Source organism: Puma concolor, chromosome D1, assembly GCF_028749965.1.
Source record: "Puma concolor isolate L17-30 chromosome D1, mPumCon1.1.hap2, whole genome shotgun sequence".
NCBI lineage: Eukaryota > Metazoa > Chordata > Mammalia > Carnivora > Felidae > Puma > Puma concolor.
Genome location: NC_141676.1, coordinates 31,095,534 through 31,117,467, shown reverse-complemented (window position 1 = coordinate 31,117,467; position 21,934 = coordinate 31,095,534). Strand labels below are relative to the sequence as shown.

Below are 21,934 nucleotides of genomic sequence, written 5' to 3'. Positions count from 1 at the left end.
TATTAATTGCAAAAAATTTTGAAAATGTTCTCAGTGGTAGCTGTTATCTCTAACTTTCCACTGTTTAGCTAGGCATATTTTGGCTTCTTCACTGAAAGAGCTCTCATCACATGATCTATGACCACCCTTATTACTATAGCTAAAGCTTATACTTTAGTTCTTTTCTTACTTGACCTTCTACAGCTGTGAGATACAATATGGTAGCCACTAGCCACATGTAGCTCCTGAGTACTGGAATTGTGGCTAGTTCAAATTAAAGGTGCTGGAGGTATAAAATGAATACCAGATTTCTAGGACTTTGCATGAAAAAAAAGGATGCAACATGGCTCATTAATTTTATATTAATTACATGTTAAAATGTTTTAGATACAATGGATTAAACAAAATATACTTCTAAAATTAATTTCACCTATTTCTTTTTACCTGTTCACTACTGCAACAACAACAAAAAATTATTACCTACGTGATTTGCATTATACTTCTAATGGCCAGTACTGCTTTATAGCAACCTCTTGTACTAATAACACCCCTGCTTGCAATTCTCTCCTTCCATGGTTTTTGGGACTCTGCTCTTCCCTACTTTTCCTGAGACCAAAAACTATCATTCTCAAATTCTGGCATGCTGCAAGATCACCTAATTGCTTGCCAGAAATGCAGATTCTTAGCGTTTACCTGCAGACTCTAATTTAATCTAGTACAAACATTTCTTATTAAGATAAGAAAATTCTGGGGCACCCAGATGGCTCAGTTGGTTAAGTGTCTGACTTTGGCTCAGGTCATGATCTCATGAGTTTGAGCCCTGTATCAGGCTCCCTGCTGTCAACACAGTACCCACTTCAGATCCTCTGTTCCCCTCGCTCTCTGCACCTCCCCACTCATTCATTTTCTCTCTCTCTCTCTCTCTCTCTCTCTCCCTCTCTGTCAAAAATAAACATTTAAAAAATTAGGAAATTCTTATCTTCCAGCTCAAATTCTTCTCATCTCCTCTCCTTTTTCCACCTGCTTACTTTACATTTTGGGGATGTCTCAAACTTAACATATCCAATGTTTAATTCTTTATCTCCATTTTCCCTAACCTATTTTTCCCTTTGTCCTCCTCAGTAACCCAAGCTCAGTTACTCCTAGTTGCCAAGTTACTCATTCTCTTTCTTCCTCACATCTATATATAATCAGTTATAAAATCCAACTAAATTGAATTGCTTAACCTCTATCCTCTCTATGCTTCCTTAAATCCCTTACTTGAGGGGGATCCCTTACTTCTCAGTCTTGGGACTACTGATATTTTAAGCCAGACAGTTCTCTGTTGTGAACAACGCTTGGCTTGGGGCAGCCAAGCGACTGTGGCCTTCATCTGAAGTGGAAGAGCTGCACCCAAAGTACTGAAGTATAAATCGACGTGACGGTCGGAGACTGTGTCTGAGATTTGCTGCAAAGTGGAAAGAGTGTGGTGCGCCTGAGGACATTTTCCAAAGGCAGACGCAGCCCCTGCTCTGCCTCCCGTTCTCCCATGTGACCTTGATGCCCCTCCCACCTGGGCGGGGCCTGTAGCCTCTCCTTAAATCTCTACCAGCTTGACATTTTCTTGTAACCAATAGAAGGTGGAGAAAAGTGGTTTGTGAGGCTGGGCCGGGAAAGGCGATGCTGTCCCGCCTTGCTCTCCGGAACGCAGACCGTCTTGTGCATTGTAGGATGTTTATAAGTTTCCCTGTCCTGGGGCACCCGGGTGGCTCAGTTGGTTAGGCTTCCAACTTCGGCTCAGGTCATGATCTCCTGGTGCATGAGTTTGAGCCCCGCATTGGGCTCTGTGCTGACAGCTCAAAGCCTGGATCCTGCTTCGGATTCTGTGTCTACCTCTCTCTGCCCCTCCCCTGCTTGTGCTCTCGCTTGCTCTAAGAATAAATACTTTTTAAAAATTAAAAAAAAAAAAAAAGTTTCCCTGTCCTCACCCCAGTATTTATCAGTAGAAACCCCTAGTTTGAACAATGAAAAATGTGTCCAAATATTACCAAATGTATTTGGGGGCAGGGGGATCACCTCTAACTCCATAGAACCACTGCCTTGGTTGATTGAGGCCCTCATTATCGATCAGCTGCATTAGGGCAAGAGATTCCACCTGGCCCTCCTGCCCAGGCCTGTACCTCTTCCCTATTTTCCACTCTCCTTATAGTTTTACACTTTTCTTCAGTATAAAATGTAGTATCTTAAATATGTCATAAAAAGTGTACCATCTGTCCTCTACTTACCTCTCCAGCTTCTCACTCCAACTATACTGAATTCCTTGCAGTTTCCTTAAGGATGGAAGAAAGTCATAAGAAGTGTTAGTCACAAGAAGTGTTAAGTACACTAGTAGCTTATGAGACAAATGCAAACCTCCTAGGATGTTTTATATATAGAATATGAGTAACTATGTACTTTCTGAAACACAGGCAGAATTGTGTTAAATATACATAGTAAGTTAGTAAACTATAAGGCATGCCAAAGCTAAATAAAAAATATGATGGAAGAGGGTCATTTATAGTCAAACAGGGATGGAAAAACTAAGGTATGAATAACTCTGCCATCTCTGGGACGAAAGCTTCGTCAGCCCTAAATTAGCTACCCACAAGTGACACCTAGTATAGTCTCATATGTGCTCTATCCAAGAAATGCAAATAAAACCAGCACCTGTTCATCAAGCTAATTAGTAGGCTCTGGCTGTGGCCAGGCCTGTTTCCTTATATCTATCCAACAGAGTAGATGTGTGTCATTGGCCCAAAGCACTTTCTGCCTGTAGGCCTTCTTGCTATAACCCCGTCTCTAGTCCTCATAAGCATATCATCAGTGGAAAAGGCAGATGTGGCAGATAGAACATACGAACATCGCATAACTCAAGATTCAGGTGATGTCATCCTTCTACATGTTTACACCCCATCCTAAGTGTGTCAACTCCAACTCTTTCCCCTGCCTGGGTATTTAAGTTGATTTAATAAACCATGTTTTTCAAATATCTTAATGTGGTCTGTGAGCCTTCTGTTTCACAGAAGGAGACTTGGAGGTCACAAGTGCATCAAGTTAGTTTTCTACACAACAGCTCAATTCAAGCATTAATCTCTACTGAATGCCCCTGCTTTCATGTATCTCATTATATCCTGTTCATATCCTTGTGTTTCTATCATGGTGTTTATCACACCACACTGTGATTAACTGTTTACTCCTCTGTCACTAGGCTGTGAGTTCTTTCAAAGTAGAGATAAATTTTATTCTTTTTGTCTCATTATTCCTTAGCAAAGCACCAAAGTAACAAAAGAACTATTGAATGCGACCTCTTGCAGACACAGCTGAGGGGATTATCTCTTGCTTTTTGCCTTTCTCCCATTCCCTAGTTCTAAGATTGACCCAGCCTGGTTGCAGAGCAGGCAAAAAAAAAAAAAAAAAAAGTGGTAGGAAGGGCCATAGGCTCACTGCAGAAAACAATTTACAGTAGGTGTGTTTTGTATCACAAACAAGCTGGGGCCTTGGTGGACCTTATCTTCTTTCCCGGTCTCACATTTTTCACTTGGGTGGTCAAAAAAACAATAGTTTGGGTCTTTCCTCCCTCCTATCCCCACCTGAAAATGGTTGAAGGCTGAGTCTTCAGTCTAAGGGATCACAATCTCTCAAAGATTCTAGATGAATAATACTCCAAAAACTGAGCGCCTAAACTGTGGCAAACAATAGGGATACAAGAAATAAACTGTTTTCTTCCCTCAGAAAATTTACAAGCATCTTCCTGGAGACTACATTTTACTCCAAGTAATAAACATAGCTATTTCTATTGTTTGTAATTTAAAAAGATGCATTTTGCAATATATTTCGTTTGAACAAAAATCACACAAAACGTGAGACTATAAATAAAGGGTCTGTTCGTGACGTTCGTGTAACTCATTCACTTCTCCAGGGATTAAGAGGAATGGGGTGCAAAAATTTGGCCTCACGCACAGGCATAGGAATTTGCGAACACAATCCAAGTCAGCGGAACCTGTATCTCCCAAGAAATAGCCCCAGGGAGCTCCCAATTCCCTAACCTCACAAAACAAACGCAAAACCGAGAGGACTCCTGAAGCAACCATTGCCTCACCTTGCATATTCCGCCAATTAACACCGCCCAGCCCCTTCCGCGCGGGAGGAGGGCCAGGCTCGGATCCGCTCTAGGCTTCTATCGGGCGTCGCTTTATGGTAGCGCTGAGCCTCTCTAGCCCTTGCCAGCCGTCCTCTCAGTGGTAGGACGGGGAAGAGAGGAAGAGCTGGCCGCTAAGTCGGCTCTACGTGAAAGCGGGTGCAGCGCAACCTCGGCCGGGGAGAGCTCGAGCTAAGGTGGAAGGGGCCCGGGGGAGGCTCTGGGAAGGGCGGGAGTGAGGAGACGGGTCCTTGGGTGGGAGGGGGGCCCGGGCCGGTTCACGGAAGTCCCTAAGGAGAGGTGGGAGAGGAGGCCCCGACACATGAAACGGATTTCAGCTTCCGGCTTAGGGCCTCCTGCAGCCGGCTACGCTGCTGTGGCTCCGACTCCCCCAGTTCTTCTGCGGCCCCTTGTGTCAGGGCCCAGCATAGTTTCCGTCGCATCTGTCTCCTCCGCGGGTTGTCGCCCCTTTTCGGGAGACCTGGAGCCCTCAAAGCTATGATTTAGGCTTATACTATGTACATGAGGGATATTATGGCCCTGAATCTCGTCCACATCCTGTATCGCTGCCTGTTCGTTTTCATTTTTTAATGAGCATCCTCCCAGCCCTAGCTGATTGAGGCTGGAGGCCGATCAGTATTCATTTTTCCATCCCAGTAGCATGAACATAGGAAGTGTTCATTGGATGTATTTGGTAGCTTGACACATGATGTGACTGTCACCTAGGGGCGTTATGCATGTGACCATCATGCTGTTGGAGTGGGAATAATTGCAGCATCCTGGGGACCTAGTCACCCTGATTTGGAGAGATCCATCCTTCTTGATGTGACGTGTGACAGTTTCTGAACATGGAACATGTATTCAAAAGACGTTAAGTGATTACTTAGTGCCAGTATTATGCTAAAGAAGCTACAACTGTAAACAGGAACTGGTTCATTCCTTGTCCTCACAGAGCTAATATATTATTGAAAAACTAACAACAACAACATAAAAAAAAAAAAAAAAACCTGTGATTGCTATGAAAAGGGAAGTCCCTGATGTTCCTCTTTTGCCTTTGGGTGATGCAGAAAATAAAAACATAATGCTCCTGCCTTCCAACAGCTGAGAATAGAGAAGAAGTTTTATTGCACCATGAGATTGCTCTGCAGACACAGAGGAAGAAGGACCTATAATAATAGTACTTGGGTAAGGCACACCAGATAGGTTTAGACACTGGTACTGCCCTGAAGGATAAGTTAGCATTGCCTGGCACAGAAAGGGCCATTGGCTTTCCAAGCAGGAGTCATAAAGTGTAAAAGAACTTTGCAGGCAGTGTCGTTTGGCCTGGAGTATGTGGCATTTGAACAAGTCATGCCATGCTAGAGAGTCCAGACTCTTATCTTCTAGGAAGAGATGAAAGTATTTTCAACAGAATGATTCAGAGTTCAGTTTCACAATCACCTACTCAACAACTGGAGTGTTAAGTATTTTTTGACAATTTGGGCCACATCCAGAATCAGGTAGAACCAAGAGCTTTATTTACTCTTCTTGGTCTGGAAGCAGTCTCTCCATTGCTGAAATCCCACTTCAGTTTTCTTTGGCCTTTAAGGGCTAGAAGACTAGAGACAAATTGCGAATGGGGTTTGGAAGCCTGAAGGTTTGCTAAATTGTTCCAAAAATGATCTGAAACTATACTAGACAAAGCAATAAGAAAATCTGAGGGGAAGATGTTAGATAAACCTAGAATAAATCATTAGGACCTAATTAAGAGATTCTTCATATAAAAGTAAAATTAATTTTTGTGGGGTTTTTTTGGTTTTATTCATTCAGCAAGAACTTGAATGTTATTACAGGCTCTGTGCTAGGCTTGGTAACTGGAGCTCTAAGCCTCAGTTTCTTCACCTGTAAATGGGGATGATAGTATTTATCTCACTGTTGTAAAGATTAACAAGATGATGTTTGTGCCTGGTGCTATACCTCACACTTAGTAACTATAGGCACCAAATATTTTAAGTGATACTTTGACTATATTTTGGTTTTAACTTCTCTTTATCTTTTTTTTTATTAGGCCTGAGTCTTAAGACTCAGGAAAGCTTGCTGGAGTCATTTCCTTGTGTGAGCTCACTCAGCTGTGTTTAACCTGCCTATTGTAGAGTTTTGTAATGGATAGCAAGTGATAATGCTTAAAAGCTTATTCCATAGAATCTAAATATATATATATATATATATATATATATATATGTATAAATTTTAAATAAATCTTTTTTTAAAAATCAACTCATAGATAAACAGAATAGATTGGTGGTTGCCAGAGGTAGGGGGTTGGCAAAATGGGAGCAGGGGGTCAAAAGGTACAAACTTCCAGGTATAAAATAAATAAATAAGTAATGGGGATGTGATGTACGGCATGGTGACTATAGTTAACAACACTGTATTGCATATTGGAAAGTTGCTTAGGAAGTAAATCTTAAAAGTACTCACAAGAAAAAAAGTGTAACTGTGTGGTGATAGATGTTAACTAGACTTACTGTGGTGATCTTTCACAATATGTGCAAAATATCAGACCTTTACCTTGTACACCTGAAACCAATAATGTTATATGTAAATTATACCTCAATTTAAGAAAAAAAACTTGTTTTTTGAGCTTGCAGTGTTCAAATCATATGATCATACAAGGAGAAAATAATTTTGTTTACTACCTAAGGTGGTAGAAGGGGTCTAATCTGTTCTACACTTATTTCATTGTTTCTTGACTCTTCTAGTATTGCTGTTAAGAATATTAAATGTTAATTTTAGAATCACAAAACATACTATATTTAGGCACTGAATAAAGTGTTGGCAACCCTAAAGCAACAGAAAGTCCAAAATGCAGAAAGTTTTGGGGGATTTTTCAAATAAAAAAAAAATCCAGAGTTAGTAAGGAGAGACTTTATTTGAAAGGTATGACAATAGGGGAAAAGGAACTATTGCAGTAGAGAGAATTCTCCGACCAAAAGATCTACCAGCATCTCCAGGGAGGAGTAAACTGATGCTACAACAGATCTCCTTGATCCAAAGTTCAGGGACCTGGGGGAAGAAGAGAAACTTAAAATATGACTAACAAACATTTTTGTTCTGACTGGTCAGTTTTAACATGCAGTTAAGATTCACAAATGTGTAAATGAGGCAAAGATTGGGAGTTTGGACGACCTTTGTCCTAGTCTCAGGTAGACAAGGGGGTATCCTCAGAGTCTTATAGAAGCCATAAAGAGAGTAGTGGGAGGATTTCCTTAACCATGACTCTTGAAGAACCAGAAACACAGGCCTCAGGTAAAATTCAACTTCTCAAAAGGCTATTTGAAATGGAAAATGAGTGTACAAATAAAATTCATCCAAACCTCTCTACAGGAAGGCCTTAGGAGACCCATTGATCCTTCAGGAATTAACTGTTAGTATTTGTAAATCCTACATCACAAAGTACAGTTTAAAAGTATTTGAAGACCTGGATCTCATTTGTATCAGAGTGAAATCTTACCAAAAGGTAGGGGAAAAGAACTGAATTAATCAGGCCTAAATGAACACATTTAGGGTTTTTTGTTTGTTTTTGGTTTTCATCTTATCCGATTAAAAACAGGACTTTTTGGGGCACCTAGGTGGCTCAGTCAGTTAAGCATCGGACTCTTGATTTAGGCTCAGGTCATGATCTCACTGTTCATGGGTTTGAGCCCCGCACTGGGCTCTGCGCTAATGGTGAGGAGCCTACTTGGAATTCTGTCTCTCCCTCCCTCTGCCCCTCCCCCAGTTGTGTTTTCTCTCTCTCTCTCTCTCAAAATAAAGTTTAAAAAAATTAAAGTGAAAAATAAAAGCAAGACTTTTTTTTTTCCTTTCAAGAGGCATAGTAGGTATACTGTTTAAAATGATTGACTGGAGGTAATTAATCTCTCACTACGTTTAAAAGAATTTTCCACCAAAAAAGGAGGTGGAAGTAAAATCATGACTGTTACACAGATATAAAATTATAAACACATGATTTTTGTTTACATTATTAATGAGGGAACTATGTTGTAACCAATTCAAATGACAAAAGAACAGACATATTTATTGATCAGGACTATTGAAATGAGCAAATGGAGGCAAACGGTCTTCCACAGTGGGCCAAGCAGTCCATTGAGCCACCATTAGACAGAATTTACAAGACTATAGACAAGAATTGGATTTGCATTGCTATCCATTATCCATTATCTACAGTTGTCAGTTGAAAAATAGCTGAAAGGAATTCTGTGTGGAAGACACAGAATGTGAAAACCCAGATCTCTGTGCTTTCAATAATGCATATATTTCTCATATATATATCGGTTTTATCAAATTTATGACTCAACTCCCCTCATAGTCTTCCTTAAATGTTAGACTTCCTGAAAGATAAGTTCATGTTTGGGTGTGTATCTTCCTTTTTTTTTTTTTTTTTTTTTTTTTTTAATATCCTTTATAAATATGGAAGATGCTTGGTTAATATTCTCTTAATTGAATTACCTGAAGCAGTGGATCTGGATCTCAAAGTAGTATGCTTACATGTCACCTGGGGGTCTTTTGTTGTTTTGTTTGTTTGTTTGTTTTAGTATAGATTCTGATTCAGTAGGTCTAGGGTCCTTACTGAGATTCCTCTTTTCTAATTCGTTCCCAGCTGATGCCAGTACCGGTTCAGAGACACTAAATAGTAGTGCATTTCTGACTATGTTAATTAAGGAAGGTGTCCGATTAATCGTTACTGGAGAACATTACATCATGCTGTAGGTAAAGGGAGCAACATGGAGCTACTGGACTGTCACTGGAAGAAAAGAATAAATATGATTTGTGGGCCACATTGCCAGAACATAGACCAAAACGAGCAAAAGAAACAGTTGCTGGGAAATAGATGAAAGAGCTGTACAGCAGAACTTTAGCTTAGGGAGGAAAGACAGAAATAAAGACATCGGGTACTACAACAGGGGAGGACCAGCTAGAGGCTGTAATTTTTAGAAGACAGGCAATAACCACTTAAGGTCACGGCCGAAATTTCGTGCTCCTTGAGTTAGCCTGACTTTTCTTTAGCAATACATGAAAAAACTGCCTAATTGTAGATCAGGAAGGTAACTTATGTAAGACTTCAAGCAGTGAAACTTTACTGACACAGGTGTATACACTTTTACCTTGACAGTTTTCATTTTTTTTTTAATGTTTATTTTTTTTTGAGAGAGAGAGAGACAGCATGAGCAGGGGAGGGGCAGAGAGAGAGGGAGACACAGAATCCAAAGCAGCCTCTAGACTCTGAGCTGTCAGCACAGAGCCCAACGTGGGGCTCAAGCTCATGAACCATGAGATCATGACCTGAGCCAAAGTTGGACACCTAACCAACTGAGTCATCCAGGTGCCCCTACCATGACAGTTTTAAATGAGTGGTACAGTTGTGCCATTGAGTTTTAGTGTGTAAAATTTATTTTTTTACTGTGACTTGCAGTTTATCTTCTATCTGATAGGACGTTTTAATTTTAAACTGAGCATGTCCTATAATTTGTTCATGGGAAGTTCATCTTTCTTTTAGCAACAAGTTGAGAAATGGTGCATAATGTGAAGCTGGTACCAAAGAAACATTTCTACTTCCAGGAAGATGCAAAAAATGAGGTTGCCAAATTTAACAAATAAAAATACAGCATGCCCAGTTAAATTTGAATTTCAGACAAACAACAAATTACTTTTTAGCGATATTTGGGATATACTTAAAATATATGTACGTTACGGGCGCCTGGGTGGCGCAGTCGGTTAAGCGTCCGACTTCAGCCAGGTCACGATCTCGCGGTCCGGGAGTTCGAGCCCCGCGTCAGGCTCTGGGCTGATGGCTCAGAGCCTGGAGCCTGTTTCCGATTCTGTGTCTCCCTCTCTCTCTGCCCCTCCGCCGTTCATGCTCTGTCTCTCTCTGTCCCAGAAATAAATAAACGTTGAAAAAAAAAAAATTTTAAAAAAAAAAATATATATGTACGTTATCTAGAATTCATGTTTAATTGGCCAGTCTAATAGTACATATACCCTAACAGTGACACCAGAGGGATAGCTGCTTAGAAAATGGTATTGCACAGCAGTGTAATTCCTGCAAGTGTTCCTCCAAAAATTATAGTACTCAAAAGTGTACCAAAAGCTCAAAATAGTTGGAAGCACCTGTTTACCAGTAGAGGATGTTTTCAGGGACTGAGAGGGTCATGGCTACATTGAATTAAAAACACATTTAAGTCTATGCTTTCCAACTAAGAGTTCAGGTTCATAGTAGTTTAAGATTAATAAAAGAATTTATGGTATTGTGGAATTTCCAAGCAAATACTTAGAAAAAGGTGGGGCTGCCTGGGTGACTCGGTGGGTTAAGCATCCTACTTTGTTTGGCTCAGGTCACGATCTCATGGTTGGTGACTTTGAGCCCCATGTCAGGCTCTGCGCTGATAGCATGGAGCCTGCTTCAGATTTCCCCCCCACCTTTCTCTCTCTCTCTCTCTGTCTCTCTCTCTCTCTCTCTCTCTCTCTGCTCCTGCCCTGCTTGTGCATTCTCTGTCTCTCTCTCAAAATGAATAATAAACATTAAATGGTTTAATATGAGTTAATCATATTTCCAAGTTTCCGAGAGAGATCATTTAGAAATAAGTACGCTGGCACAACTAGCAGTCCTGCTAATAAACTCTAGTGAACCATGTTGTAATTTAGACAAGATAAAAGGAAAGTAAAGGAACAGATGCCCCAGTAGCCAAGGAAAAGAATTCCCTAGTGGGTAAAAATGTATTAATTCTGTAGACAGAATTTCCAAAATGAATTTTCTAAGTCACAGGATGGTTTTCCTGTCAAATACGGTTAGGGTGAGGCAAGTGTTTGCTAAGAAATAATTTTATGTTCGAAAAATCACCGATTAGTGGCTACAGATTGGGTATAGTACCTACAAATATAAAGAATCGAGCATTAGTAAGACATTAAACAATAGCAGTTTCCATAATGTGCGGGTCAAGTTTTTTTCTTTGTTTTGACTGTTAAGAAAGTTCAGAGCCAGGTTTGTGTCCCATATCTCTTAAAGTACAGTAGAGCATAGTTTGTAGTTTTATAATCATAGCTCTGGCTTCCTCTTTTCCACTCCTTAATTTATTTTAATCCACATTTCTGTTAAAAAGAAATCTGCTTGTATAATACAAGTCATTTTGTCTGATATAATTGGTACCATTACTTGGAAGTTAAATTTTAAAAGTTGGTTAAAATAGGATAAAAAATATATAAACATGCTCCACCTTAACTAGCTTTTAAAAACATAAGTTAAAATGTTCAGTGACATTTTGAACTTTAAATTGTATTATATTTTTTAACTTTTTAAATTTAGTATTTTAACTGAAAACAGTTGCATAGTCACCATTTTTTGTTAACATGAGACCAGAGTCCTCTTTGTATATGGTGTTTTCTTTGCATATGGTTTCTTTGTATATGGTTTTTCTCTACAGAAAACATGGCAAAGTAAGCTTTCTAACGATTTTTTTTTTTTTTTTTTGGAGCAAAATTTATAAAAGCACTTGCAAAACTGCAGGATCCTAGATTTTTCAGCACTCTGCCACCATCCAGATTTCAGTGATTCACATATATATTTTTTAATGTTTTTACTTTTTTTAATATTATTTATTTTTGAGAGAGAAAAAGAGTGCACAAGCTGGAGAGGGGCAGAGAGAGAGGGAGAGAGAGGATCCGAAGCAGTCTCCACCATCAGCACAGATCCCAATGCAGGACTCCAACTTACCAACTCTGAGATCATGACCCAGGGTGAAGTCAGATGCCCCATTGACTAAGCCACCCAGGCGCCCCTCACATATATTTTTCCTAGTGACTTGTATTTGTTGAATTTTTTCTTAAGAATTCAACTAAGGTTTTGTATTTGCTTTGAAAAATATTTATGAAATTTTCAAATAGTACAGAAAATGAAGCATGTGTGTAAATGCCACCAAGTTTTATATTCCATAAATATCTTTAAAAAGGTTCCTTCATGGGGCGCCTGGGTGGCGCAGTCGGTTAAGCGTCCGACTTCAGCCAGGTCACGATCTTGCGGTCCTTGAGTTCGAGCCCCACGTCAGGCTCTGGTCTGATGGCTCGGAGCCTGGAGCCTGTTTCCGATTCTGTGTCTCCCTCTCTCTCTGCCCCTCCCCCGTTCATGCTCTGTCTCTCTCTGTCCCAAAAATAAATAAAAAAACGTTGAAAAAAAAAATTTTAAAAGGTTCCTTCCTCCTTAGAAGTATGTATACCACAAATTTGTATTTCTTTTTTTTTTTTTTTTTTTTTTTTATTCTTTATACTTAGAGAAAGCCCGCACATTTGGACGTGTGCCCAGGGGAAGGGTAGAGAGAGAGAGGAGGAGGGAGAATCCCAAGCAGGCTCTGCCCTGTCAGCACAGAGCCCAATGTGGGGCTCCATCTCATGAACTTTGGATCAAGACCTGAGCTGAAATCAAGAGTCGCAGATTGTTTAACCCACTGAGCCACCAAAGTGCCCCAAATTTGGCATTTCTTAATCTGATATATATATTTTATCATGATTCATATTTTATCTATAAACCATGTACACTCTTTTTTGTGTGTTTAAAATTTTAAATAAATGGTATGTGTCCTTTTACAATTTTTTCACCTAAGATTGTCCTTGAGATTTATCTATGTTGATTCATAGAATTCCTGTAGGTTAGTCATCTTACCTGACCTGTAGGAGTCCCTGTTGAGTAACTCACGGTGTCTCATTCCTAAAATTAGGTTCTTTCCAACTTTTCACTGTCAAAGACAATAAATGCTCAAAGTCCTTGTATATGTAATGTACAAAGTCCTTGTGCTCATGTGGGACATAGATTTTTCTGGCATGGACATCTAGAGCTGAAAGTGCAAGGTCCTGGGATGTGGACTTCTTTAATTTTGCCAGAAATCGCCAAAAATGCTCTAAAGCCATTGCAGTTTACATTTCTACCAGTGTATAAGGAGCATGTAAGAGTTGGCCACAATTTAACCAGCACCAGGTTATCAGATTTCAAAATTTTGCCATGCAAATGTTTGAGAAATAGTATGTAATTTGCTTTTTTTTTTTTTTTTTTTTTTTTGACAGCAGTAAAGGCTGTATGTACATCTTTGCATGCATTTCTTGGCTATTTTCTCTTCCTCTGTGAATTGCCTATCTGTATTTTTTTAGTTTTCTAATGGGTTCCTTGTCATTTTCTAATTGATTTATAGAAGTCAGGATATGTTGTTTTTTGTATATTTGGGATAATAATCCTAACCATACCTTTCAAGTGCGGCTGTTTTTCCTCCTTTAGAGTTATAAGGAAATGTTTAATTTTGATGTATAATCAGATATATCCATCGTTTCCTTTGGTATGTGCTTTCTTGTTTGAGAAATTCTTCTCCCAATGTCACAAAGTCTTCTATGCTTGCTTGCTTGCTTGCTTTAAATGTTTACTTATTTATTTTTGAGAGAGACAGGGAACGTGAGGGGGGGAGGGGAGGGGAAAGACAGAGGGAGAGGGAGAATCCCAAGATTGTGAAAGCATTACCTGAGCCAAAACCAAGAGCTGGACACTTAACCCACTGAGCCATCCGGGCACCCCGTCTATGTTTTCTTTTAAACATTTGTATAGTTTTTCTTTTCTTGTTTGATTATTTAATCCATCAGGAATTGATTTTTGTTTGTGAGAAAGAGATCTTAGTCTATTTCCATGTGGTTATCTGGTTATCCCTAATATTTTAATATTTTCCCCATTAAGGTGTAATACCCTATAACACTGATTATATAAAATCATATGTCATATGTCACACCAAACCCTTATTGTTTCATGGATCTATTTGTCTATACTGTACTGCCACCACAGATTTAATTATAATAGCTTTATAGCAAATAAATATGTCACTTTGTTTTCCTTCAAGACTATCTTGACTGTCTTGGATTTTTAGTCTTCCAAATAAACCAAATGCTAAATTCCAAGGTGGAATGAGTGGAATACCTACTGGGATTTTTATTGGAATAGTATTGAATTTATAGATAAATTCCTGGAGAATTTATATACTTTGGTCAGAGTTCCCATGATTAATTTCTACATTCATTTAGGATAACTTTTTTGTCTGTTTCATAATTTTCTCCATAAAAGTCCTGCATATCTGATGTTTATTGTAGGCTTTTGGTAAATGCCATTCTATTCCTCACTTATGAAGAGTTTCTTTCTTTTAAATAGGTGTTGAATTTCAGCAAATGCTTTTTCAGTTTCCCAGATAAAAAGTTTGCAGCACAAATCTGACTCTTCAATTTTTTCTCTAGGGCAATCAGCACATGACCTACTTGAGAGAGATCTGTAGACAAAATCTAACAAGGGAAATTTGCTAGAATCAAGAGTGATGGATCCATGTTCAGTTGGAGTCCAACTCCGTACCACGAATGAGTGCCATAAAACCTACTATACTCGTCACACGGGTTTCAAGACTTTGCAAGAACTGTCATCAAATGATATGCTTTTACTTCAACTTAGAACTGGAATGACACTTTCTGGGAACAATACCATTTGCTTCCATCATGCGAAAATTTACATTGACAGATTTGAGGATTTGCAGAAGTCATGTTGTGACCCATTTAACATACACAAAAAACTAGCCAAAAAAAATTTGCATGTAATTGACTTAGATGATGCCACTTTTCTGAGTGCAAAATTTGGAAGACAGCTTGTACCTGGGTGGAAGCTTTGTCCAAAATGTACACAGATAATCAATGGAAGTGTGGATGTTGATTCTGAAGATCGGCAGAGAAGAAAACCTGATTCAGATGTATGTATGGCAGCCATTTTTGTCTCCTGTGTTACTTCTACAATGTGGGGTTTTGTTGAACTATAAAGAAATCATTTATATTATTATGATACTAATTGTAAATTAAAGTTGGGGAGGTGAAAGTAAATGATTTTCTAAATATTCCCATGTACCTAGACTGGATGATAAACCAGGATTGAGAAAGGAATAACATACTATGCCCAAGACTCAAGCTGTAACTCCTAGGGCTAAGATGTCAGGAGTGGCTTTTAGAACATTCTGGTAAAGCCAGGATCTAGTTATTATCTTAGCTTCTTTTCTAATACCAAAGTAACTCAATGGGACATGCCAGCCAGTGAGGATCTGTATAGCACAATGAATTCCCCTTGAAAATTACTGCTTTAAAACGAACACCAGAAAAATCACTTCCAATAATTGTTTCTTCAACCTTTCTTTCTTCTTTGGCGTTAATACTGTTCTTTGGATTTCTTTTGCTTTTAGCTCTGAATTCTTATTTGATATGATCAGGCTAATTTTAGTGCTCCCTATGGTCAAAAAGCATACATTTTTACATTGTAAATACTAAATATTTATAACTCTCCCTTATTCATATGCCTACATTCAGATTATTTAACTACATCAGAAAAAAAACCGAGATTTCATAAAGCTATCTTTGGGTGTAGAACAAAGACAAGTATATCAAAGGAGCACTTCTCAAAATTTCTATTTATAACCAATTTATAATTCTTGCTGCTGGGATATTTTTCTCAATTTCCTCCTTTTCATTATATTAATAAACCGAATTAAAAGATAATTAAAATTTTAAATTATATGTAGTACTTCCCTTTTGTTCTCCCCTCAAAGGCATATCTCCAGGACCCAGTGTTACCTTGCAGTTCATACTAGGTACTTGCACCTGTCACTATAGATGTCTTCTCCATTCCATTTATTTGTTGCTCTGTGTAATATATCACATAAACTGCTTTTTCCCCAGATAACAAACTTAAATCCTTAACCATCAAAATTTTGTTTTACCAATGCTTTTTAAAAAGATGATAATACTGTTTCAGGACTTGAAACCATTATTATCTCTCTGCTTTTAACTATGTATACAATAATAGAATCTTTTCTTAAGGACTCAAGATGATATTAGGAGCCTCAGTTTTTGTTTTTCTTTTTTGTTACATTTTTAAAGTAATCTCTACACCCAGTGTGGGCTTGAACCCACAACCTGAAATCAATAGTTGCTCGCTCCACCAACCAAGCCAGCCAGGCGCCCAGGAAACTCAGTTTTATCCCATTGGGTCGTACAGCAGGGTTGTTGTTTTTTTTTTTTGCCTTTTCTCCCATATTGACAGAAGCCATAGCAGTTTTCAGCAGGCCTATTGCCCCTTCTAATAGGCCAGAGACTAAAATTAGGTAATGGAAATATTACAAATAAGTTAACCAAAGTTAAACTTTGAATATTGTCTAGGGCTGTGTAAATTTCATTGCACTTGGGTTCTAAAACCTTTTTCTTCTTTTTTGTGAATTCCAGACTGTCCTTCAGGTTAAGGAATAATCAGGGTTAACATTAAGTTAAATATTAATGTATTCATGGTCTGTTGTCAAGATTTGAGTTGATAATTTGTTTACCTTTATTCAGGGAAGAACTGCTAAAGCTTTGAGGTCATTGCAATTTGCAAACCCAGGAAAACAAACTGAATTTGCTCCAGAAACTGGTAAAAGAGAAAAAAGAAGGCTCACAAAAAATGCAACCGCTGGTTCTGACAGGTAGGCTGTGTGTTCCCTGAAGACCTTTGTTAGCTTGCTGCGTCTGTCTGTTATTGTTTCACATCTTTCTCTGGAGTTTTGAATTTTTTGGGTAGATATTTTAAACTGGATAATCTGCAATTAGTAGGAATCTCCAAGGGCTGCATATAAAATGAAGGCGTCCCTTTCAGCTCTAAAAATTTATTTCTAAGGAAGTGTCAATGAAGTGAACAGGTTAACATTTTTGGCATGAGAACTAAAATTCAAACATATTTAAAACAGTTTTTTGAAAAGTACTGGTATTATGTAATTGGTATATCACCCTTCTATGGGTGGCAGCTAAAAAGTAAATCTTATGAAAATTCAAGGTTGCTTTTTATTTTTTACATGTCTAAAATAGAAACAGTTATGGTATAGTCAACAGAACGAATGAGAAAAGTAAATTGTTTAGAATATGATTTTTTAAACTGAACATTTCTAAAACACAGGTTGACAAAGAAATGTTAGTGTAATCATTCAGAATTATTTTCTACATATGCCATTTATTCCATCTGTTAAGATTTTCCAATGAGTCATTTAAGTGTTTTTAGGCCAGATTTGCTCAAGTCCGTTAAAGAACAAGAAACAGATTAATTGCAGTATAAAAACCAATAGGGTAATAGAGATTGGTAACCAACAAAATGTACCATTATTAAGCAGCCATTCTTTGTTGTTGTTGTTGTTGTTGTTAAGGGAAGGGGAAAATATTTTTCACAGAAATAATATTTTTTTGGAAATAGTTCTGGTCCATTCCTTTACTGAGTTGACTTTTAAATGGACTTCTAGAGGCATTTTCAGGCTCTTTGGATTTGTCTCAACACTTTAGAATGAGGTCTCTTCTCACACACAGTTCATTACTAGTAATTATAGAGTAGGCTTGAGTCTGGTAAGTTATGTACCAGTTTTGCAGGACTTCATCCCTAATTCAAAATATTTTACTTGCTTCCATTTTTTTTTTTTTTTACCTTTTTTTCATTTATTTAAAAATAATGTCTTTGTGAAGTGTCAATCATCTTGTGTTTTCTTTTACAGACAAGTGATACCAGCAAAGAGTAAGGTCTATGATAGCCAGGGCCTGCTGATTTTCAGTGGAATGGACCTCTGTGACTGCCTCGATGAAGACTGTTTAGGATGTTTCTATGCTTGTCCTGCCTGTGGTTCCACCAAATGCGGAGCTGAATGCCGCTGTGACCGCAAGTGGCTATATGAGCAAATCGAAATCGAAGGAGGGGAAATCATTCATAACAAACATGCTGGATAATTTGTGGTATCAAATTATGGGAAAAGATCCCATCTCTATTTCTAAAACTCTGTCACTCTCAGATGCATTCTAAAGTTGACTGCCAAATGATGACAATTTGAAAACCACCTCAGCATGCACTCATTATGCATTAGTTTTGCAGTTAGGGTGCTTTAAGATTTATTATTTGATGTCAGTTTATATGGCCTTTTACTCAGCAGTCAGCTTTAAGCCTGCCCAGGCCAATGTCAACAAGTAGGTAAAGGCAGTCCTCCATTAGCACAGTTCACATTTCAGTTCCATGGTATATACCGTGGGTAGTTACATGAAGTACAAACTTCCCTGCTGGCTCTTTGTCCCTAAGTCATTATGTAACAGATGTGCCTCCTCATCAGTGACCAGTCCATCCGTGACCTTCACTCAGACCCCTCTAGTGGTTGGTTACCGCACATCTGTCATTCAGTCCACTCCTAGACAGCAAAGCATGTGGTTGTGCTGTCTCCTTGTCACCCATGTGACATTTTCCAAAAGTGGATCATCAAAATAACCGTCCACCAAAGATAAAAGAGCAGTGAAGAAATGAAAAATGATCATGCTAGATGTGAGATATGCATTGAACGTAGATGGAGTTGTAGAAGAAATCACTTATGGGAAGGTTGATGCTGCTGTTTCTCTAGAGCCTCAGTATGCAGCTAGAGGAAGCTTGCGGGGGGGCTGCTGGGGGGAGCAATGTAAATAGGGAAATAGGCTGTGATGAAAAGCTTGAATATATCCCAGAGGAAGTGATAGTAAAAAACTTCACGTTAAAGGAAATTACAGTGATTTTACAACATTGAAAGCACAAATGAGAAAATGGTAGAAGCAGATCCAAACTTAAGTATCTGCAATGGTATAGCCTACTTTGTATCTTAAGTTAGCAAAAAAGCAGGCACTGTTCAAACCGCTCTTGATTAGTTTTTTGCAACGGAATAATGCTTTAATTCTCAGTGTTTCCAATGTTTTTCAATTACAGTGTACTAAAATACCTTTTTTTTACAGTGTTTTCATTTTCCTTTACATTTCTAACAAGAGTTTTTAATATTTTGATGGGTTTTTGGAGGTCACAGAACATTTTCTCCATTGATTATTAAGGTTGCTACGAATGGTCATTTTTATGGCCCAGCACTACTGTGCAAGCCAAGGACTGTAGCTGAGAACAGTGCCTACTTCAGGAAAAATTAATTTCAATAAAACTAGGTGGTTGAGTGTTAAAACTATTTTGGAAATAATCTACATATCTAAGTGCTAAAATTCTTCTCACTACTTACCCTTAAAAAGTTTTAGCATTGTAAACCTTTCATTGTTTAGCCATACATTCTTGGTGAAAATTTGTTCCTGGTGGCAAAGATCTTACTATGTATAAAGCATGGATATTCATACAATACAGAAACAGGGATACATGGTGTCTATGTTATTAAAGTTTTATAAGGTGGTGATTAGGATGAAAAGGGCTAAAAAAAAAAAAAGGCTTTAAGGCAGTTAGTAATGAAAAGGAAAAAAAAGTGGACAAACAGTGGTAGAGACAATATAAATTAAATTGGAAATTGCTTGAATCTTGATGTACTAGTTCTGTATGGAATTCGTATGGGTGCTCTTTGGAGAATGAGAGTGGATGATAACTTCTCTGCTCCTTTTTCAAGCAGCTCCCTGTCTAAAATATTTTATCAGCTAGGGCATTGCCACTAAACTAGGTTTTTGCTTTGTTTTCCCTAAGTTGTAGTACTTTAGTTTAACCAGATAAGCTTTTAGTAGTTTCAGATACATTTTAAGTCATTTAAGTGAAATTTATGCAGCCAATTTGATTGGATTGACCAGTGGAGGTTTATTTTTATTTCTGTATAATTTGGTATCTGTTTAACAGGTTTTACTTTGATGGAATGCCATTTTGAACCATGGTATTGTCATTAAGTGATAATTGTCCACTGACCTAGTTATCAGAAGTATAATCAGTATCAAGTCTTTAATTCAGATTTCAACAGAGCACTGGCAAAAAGAATATTTTGGCTTTAAATTAGATGCTAGTTTTTTGGATGTTTTTCTGAATTAAGGAAATATTTTGTTATAGAGGATACAGAGACTTCTAATTTTATCTGAACTTCTGGGTTCATTAGACCTTAGTTGCATTGCTACCAATGTTTTGTTTTTTTGTTTGTTGTTTTTTTTTATTTTGTTTTGGATTGGTTTTTTTTTGGTTCTAAGTAAGTATGATTTACTATATTGCTTAAGCTTTTCAGGGGCGCCTGGGTGGCTCAGTCGGTTAAGCATCAGACTTCAGCTCAGGTCATTTGTGGGTTCCAGCTCCACCTGGAGCCTGCTTCAGATTCTGTCTCCTTTTCCCTCTGCTCCTCCCCTACTTGTGCTCTGTCTCTCTCTCAAAAAATAAATAAACATTAATAAATAAATAAATCTTAGATTTTTTTTTTGTTTAAAACAGGAATATATTTTCAACAGAATAAATGACTTTAAAATTCAAACTGTTTATATTTCAACAGTCCTTAGACTATTTCTGTGTTATTTTTCAAAGATGGTAATATTTAACTTGTTTCAGGGATAAATTTCTATCATAATTTTGCTTATATTTGTTCATTATGCCTATGTAGAAGACCAGACTTTTAGTGAGCATGCAAAATGTTTACAGAGAGAGAGGTATATCTAATTTAGTCTGCTACAATAAAAGCTGTGTTTTGGGAAAATTACGTCACGAGTTCACTTACTATTTTTTACTGTAGAATTACAGAAATACAGAATACAATGAAATAATCTGAATTCTTTTTATATTTTCCATAAGTATGGTTCATGGTGGCTAAAATTATTTTAGAATACTATTAGTCTAAAAGGCAAAAATAAAAGTGATAAGAACACTTCTGCTGTATATGGGTCCTGCTTAAGAAGTTGATGTAAGGCTATAAACATTGGTCTTACACAGTGTTGGTCACAAATGTTAAAAAGTGCATTTATATATTTGAAATAAATGGCATCCCATGTAATCTTTTTTCTGTTTCTTTTATAAGCATAAGAAAATAGTTACCTTTGAAATATTATTCATGAGATTCTTGTATTTTTTTAATATTATATCTATGTCTGTATAACAAGCTGTTCTACCATCTGACAGAATTCTCCAGAGAAATGCATTTGTGTCCTCTCAAGTACTCCCACGTTCAGAACCCCTGAATCTGTATCAGAGAACCTAGGTAATATGAGTGTTCCGTAAACCAAAACATGTTTTCTTTTTTTTTTTTTTCAACTTTTTTTTTTTTTATTTATTTTTGGGACAGAGAGAGACAGAGCATGAACGGGGGAGGGGCAGAGAGAGGGAGACACAGAATCGGAAACAGGCTCCAGGCTCCAAGCCATCAGCCCAGAGCCTGACGCGGGGCTCGAACTCACGGACCGCGAGATCGTGACCTGGCTGAAGTCGGACGCCCAACCGACTGCGCCACCCAGGCGCCCCTTTTTTAAATGGGGATGGCTGTCTGAAGCGTGGTTTAGTTTGCTATACAGTGTTATAGGTGGGTTTTGTTGGACAAAATCTGAGCAGTCAGTTCTTTGAAAGAGCTGTTGCTGCCCTGAAAAGGCAGATTCTGCTGCGGCCTCTCAGCCCCACCCCTCCTGGGTCATGTAACACTGTATGAAACCAAGGGGTCTAAAATGGACTGCACTTTGGTAATTAGAGATTTTCTGTCAACATTAGGAATACCCTTGTACAAAGTCATATGGCACTGCCTTAGTTTTTGCTGACATCTGCTGGTATCTTGATGTAAATAAACTCTGCTGCTACTAAATGCTTAATCTCTTCACTTTTAAATTAAACTGTGAACACTAGTAGTTACACTAAAGTGGAATATTTTAACCCTGGGAGTAGAATGGTTTCTCTTTGTAGCATTCTTAGGTCTCACCCAATAGTAGTCAACCAGATTTCTTTTTTCAGGAATATGAGTCAGGATATGAAAATATGCATAG

At 38.0% G+C, this 21,934-nt stretch overlaps 1 protein-coding gene and 1 long non-coding RNA gene across 4 annotated transcripts in view; one reads left to right on the top strand and one right to left on the bottom strand.

Annotated features, from left to right (window-relative positions):
- LOC147576577 (uncharacterized) overlaps positions 1-4,233 on the bottom strand; it is a 192,313-nt gene extending 188,080 nt beyond the window's left edge. For all 3 annotated transcript variants that reach the window (XR_015240942.1, XR_015240941.1, XR_015240940.1), the window contains exons 1-2: positions 4,097-4,233; positions 2,244-2,288 (exon numbers count right to left, since the gene is read on the bottom strand). This is a non-coding gene — a long non-coding RNA (uncharacterized LOC147576577). The remainder of the gene's footprint in view (positions 1-2,243; positions 2,289-4,096) is intronic.
- Positions 4,206-20,961, top strand: ARL14EP (ARF like GTPase 14 effector protein). The gene is made up of 4 exons (XM_025928060.2): positions 4,206-4,332; positions 14,426-14,925; positions 16,550-16,677; positions 17,728-20,961. Exons 2-4 carry the CDS (start codon positions 14,503-14,505, stop codon positions 17,954-17,956), a joined length of 780 nt encoding a protein of 259 aa, XP_025783845.1. The 5' UTR covers positions 4,206-4,332; positions 14,426-14,502; the 3' UTR covers positions 17,957-20,961.
- Positions 20,962-21,934: the final 973 nt, after the last annotated feature.

What these genes read in the sequence shown, in the direction of transcription:
- ARL14EP (XM_025928060.2), top strand. Translation starts at nt 14,503, where the DNA reads ATGGATCCATGTTCAGTTGGAGTCCAACTCCGTACCACGAATGAGTGC. An exon ending in GAAGAAAACCTGATTCAGAT is followed by an intron (nt 14,926 to 16,549) that starts GTATGTATGGCA and finishes ACCTTTATTCAG; the next exon opens with GGAAGAACTGCTAAAGCTTT. An exon ending in GCAACCGCTGGTTCTGACAG is followed by an intron (nt 16,678 to 17,727) that starts GTAGGCTGTGTG and finishes TTTCTTTTACAG; the next exon opens with ACAAGTGATACCAGCAAAGA.